This window comes from Chaetura pelagica, unplaced genomic scaffold (genome assembly GCF_000747805.2).
Source record: "Chaetura pelagica isolate M959 unplaced genomic scaffold, ChaPel_1.0 scaffold43, whole genome shotgun sequence".
In the NCBI taxonomy this organism is placed as follows: Eukaryota; Metazoa; Chordata; class Aves; order Apodiformes; family Apodidae; genus Chaetura; species Chaetura pelagica.
In genome coordinates, this window is record NW_009952803.1 from 715,358 (window position 1) to 717,665 (window position 2,308).

General features: G+C 43.4%; 1 protein-coding gene across 1 annotated transcript in view; it reads left to right on the forward strand.

The window, feature by feature from the left end:
- MLH1 (mutL homolog 1) overlaps positions 1-2,308 on the forward strand; it is a 17,669-nt gene that overhangs the window by 433 nt on the left and 14,928 nt on the right. The window contains exons 2-4 of the mRNA XM_009994997.1: positions 548-557; positions 952-1,042; positions 1,179-1,277. Of these exons, the coding sequence (XP_009993299.1) occupies positions 548-557; positions 952-1,042; positions 1,179-1,277 (200 nt within the window). The remainder of the gene's footprint in view (positions 1-547; positions 558-951; positions 1,043-1,178; positions 1,278-2,308) is intronic.

Here is a 2,308-nt window from a genome sequence, read left to right on the forward strand (position 1 = left end):
TGCGGGGGGGGAGGCCGGGGCTCAGGGCCTGGGGCGGCTGCGGTCACCGCTTCCCGGCCCTCGGCCTGCAAGCGAGGGGTGAGCAGGAAGCGTGGGCGCTGGGGGAAGTTAAACCGTGTGAGCCCGCGTCGCACGCACCGGGGGCAGCTCCGTTCAGAAAGGCTGCCCGCGGCTGTGTGTGGGTTTGCTCTGCCCTGCGGGGAGCAGCCGAGGGAGCTGGGGCTGTTTAGGCTGGGTCACAGGAGGCTGAGGTAGCAGGAGGCCTCACCGCTCTGCAGTGTTGGTCTCCTCTCCCAGCTGACAAGTGATGTGACGAGAGGCCTCAGGTTGCGCCAGGGCAAATTCGGATCGGGTATTAGGGAAAAAAAAATCCTTGCAGAAAGGGTTGTCAAGCGCTGGGACAGGCTGCCCAGGGAAGCGGAGGGACGTGGTTCAGCGAGGGGCTTGGCAGTGTGATAGGCTAATGGTTGGACTTGGTGATCTTAAAGGTCTTCCCCAACCAAAACGATTCTATGTTTGATAAGTTTATGAAATCTTTAACTTTCAGCGTCAAGTTGGTAAGTCAGTTACTTGTTTTGAAGATGAAGTCTGTCTGGGATTAAAATTGTTGCCTTTAGTCAGCGTGGTGAGAGGCAAAAGCAAGCACCTCAGGCTGCCATAGGTTTCATTAAGGGGGAGAGACCTATTTCACAGACTGAAAACCTTCTTATTTTTTAAATTTCTTTAAGTTCTTAATAATTTTTGTGGATGGTGATTTAGAATAATATATCACTAGTTAGAAGAAGGAAGGAGACATTAAAATGTATCTGAAACTGAATGAACTGCAATATTAGCCTCAAGTAGAAACGAACCTATCGCTCATGTGAGAAAAGTTACATTTTGAATAAATGTAATGTAGTCCTTTGTTCTCTAGAATTGCTGTTCTCTAGAATGCTTTCTTGGTTTCTGCAGTTTGGATGCTAAATCCACGAGTATCCAGGTGGTTGTTAAAGAAGGTGGTCTGAAGCTTATCCAGGTCCAGGATAACGGCTGCGGTATCAGAGTGAGTAAAAAAAAGTTGCCAGCTGTATGCTGATGCTTAGTACTACTTTAAAAAATCTATTTCAGTTTCTAAATGTTTCTAATCTTGAAAAAAATGTGGAAACAGAAAGTGACTATTACTTGTCCCTTTCCCACAGAAAGAAGATCTGGACATTGTATGTGAGAGGTTTACTACCAGTAAACTGCAAAAATTTGAAGACTTGGCTAGTATTTCTACCTATGGCTTCAGGGGTGAGGTAGGGCCTTCATCAAGGTTTTGAAACTTTTTGTTGCTTGTTGTTAGCCTGTTGTAGTGGGGTTTACCCACTGTCCTTTTCTCCATAGTCTATACAAGATGTTTTCTGAGAGGTTTTCTGTTTTCTGAGGGGGTCAGCCATGTGAATATACTTCAAAATATGTTTCTATGTCTTTCAAGATTAGATTAATACCTAGGGAGTCATATATGTTCTTTTTGCTTCCTGGAGTTAAGATTTTTGGGTTTTTTTCAAAGTAAAGCAAGTCCTGTCTTCTCAAATGCTGCTTCGGGGACTCATAGGTAAAAGACAATGAAATATTTTAGTGGAAGCTAAATGTCTGACGTCAGATATTTGTCTAAATACAATACTTTAAATGTTTGTCTTCCCTTGCTTTTGCTGTTAATCAAACTTAGTATCTCTGGTCCCTCAGATACACTAGTTCTCTAAATTCTCATAGGCTATATCTAAACCTGCCTAGAAAGAGCAGTCCAGGCGGAGTTCTGCTTTCCCCTCCAGACGGGACAAAAAGATATACGTTGCCTGTGCTCAGATACATTATTCAGGGTCTTTCAGGATCCAGAAAGTCCTCTCCTCAGCAGTGTGTGTTGGCACATTGAGTGTTCCAGGAGAAACATTGTAATTGTCCAGGAAAACATTGTAACCTGACATTGCACTATCACCTACACTCGGGGAAGAACTTGGGCAGGGATGAGAAAGCAAGGGCTAAAACCTTCCCATTGTTTTTTGTTGACATGAGAGAAAGAGAAGGGCACAACTGCAATGACTTGGAAAATTTTTTAGCTATGTTACCTAGTTATCTGCTTGCATTGTCAGAGGTAATGAAATGTTAGAGAAGTCAAAAGAAGGTTCTGGATAAAAGGCAGTGTTATAGGTACGACAATTTAAAAAATCTTTACTGTGATTACTTACAAGTGGTATATCAAATTGTAGTGATACTGTTTAAAGTGTGGACACTCCTTCAGCAATCAATGGTTTCCAGAGCAAGTTTTACAAAGATGCTGTCTCTTTCC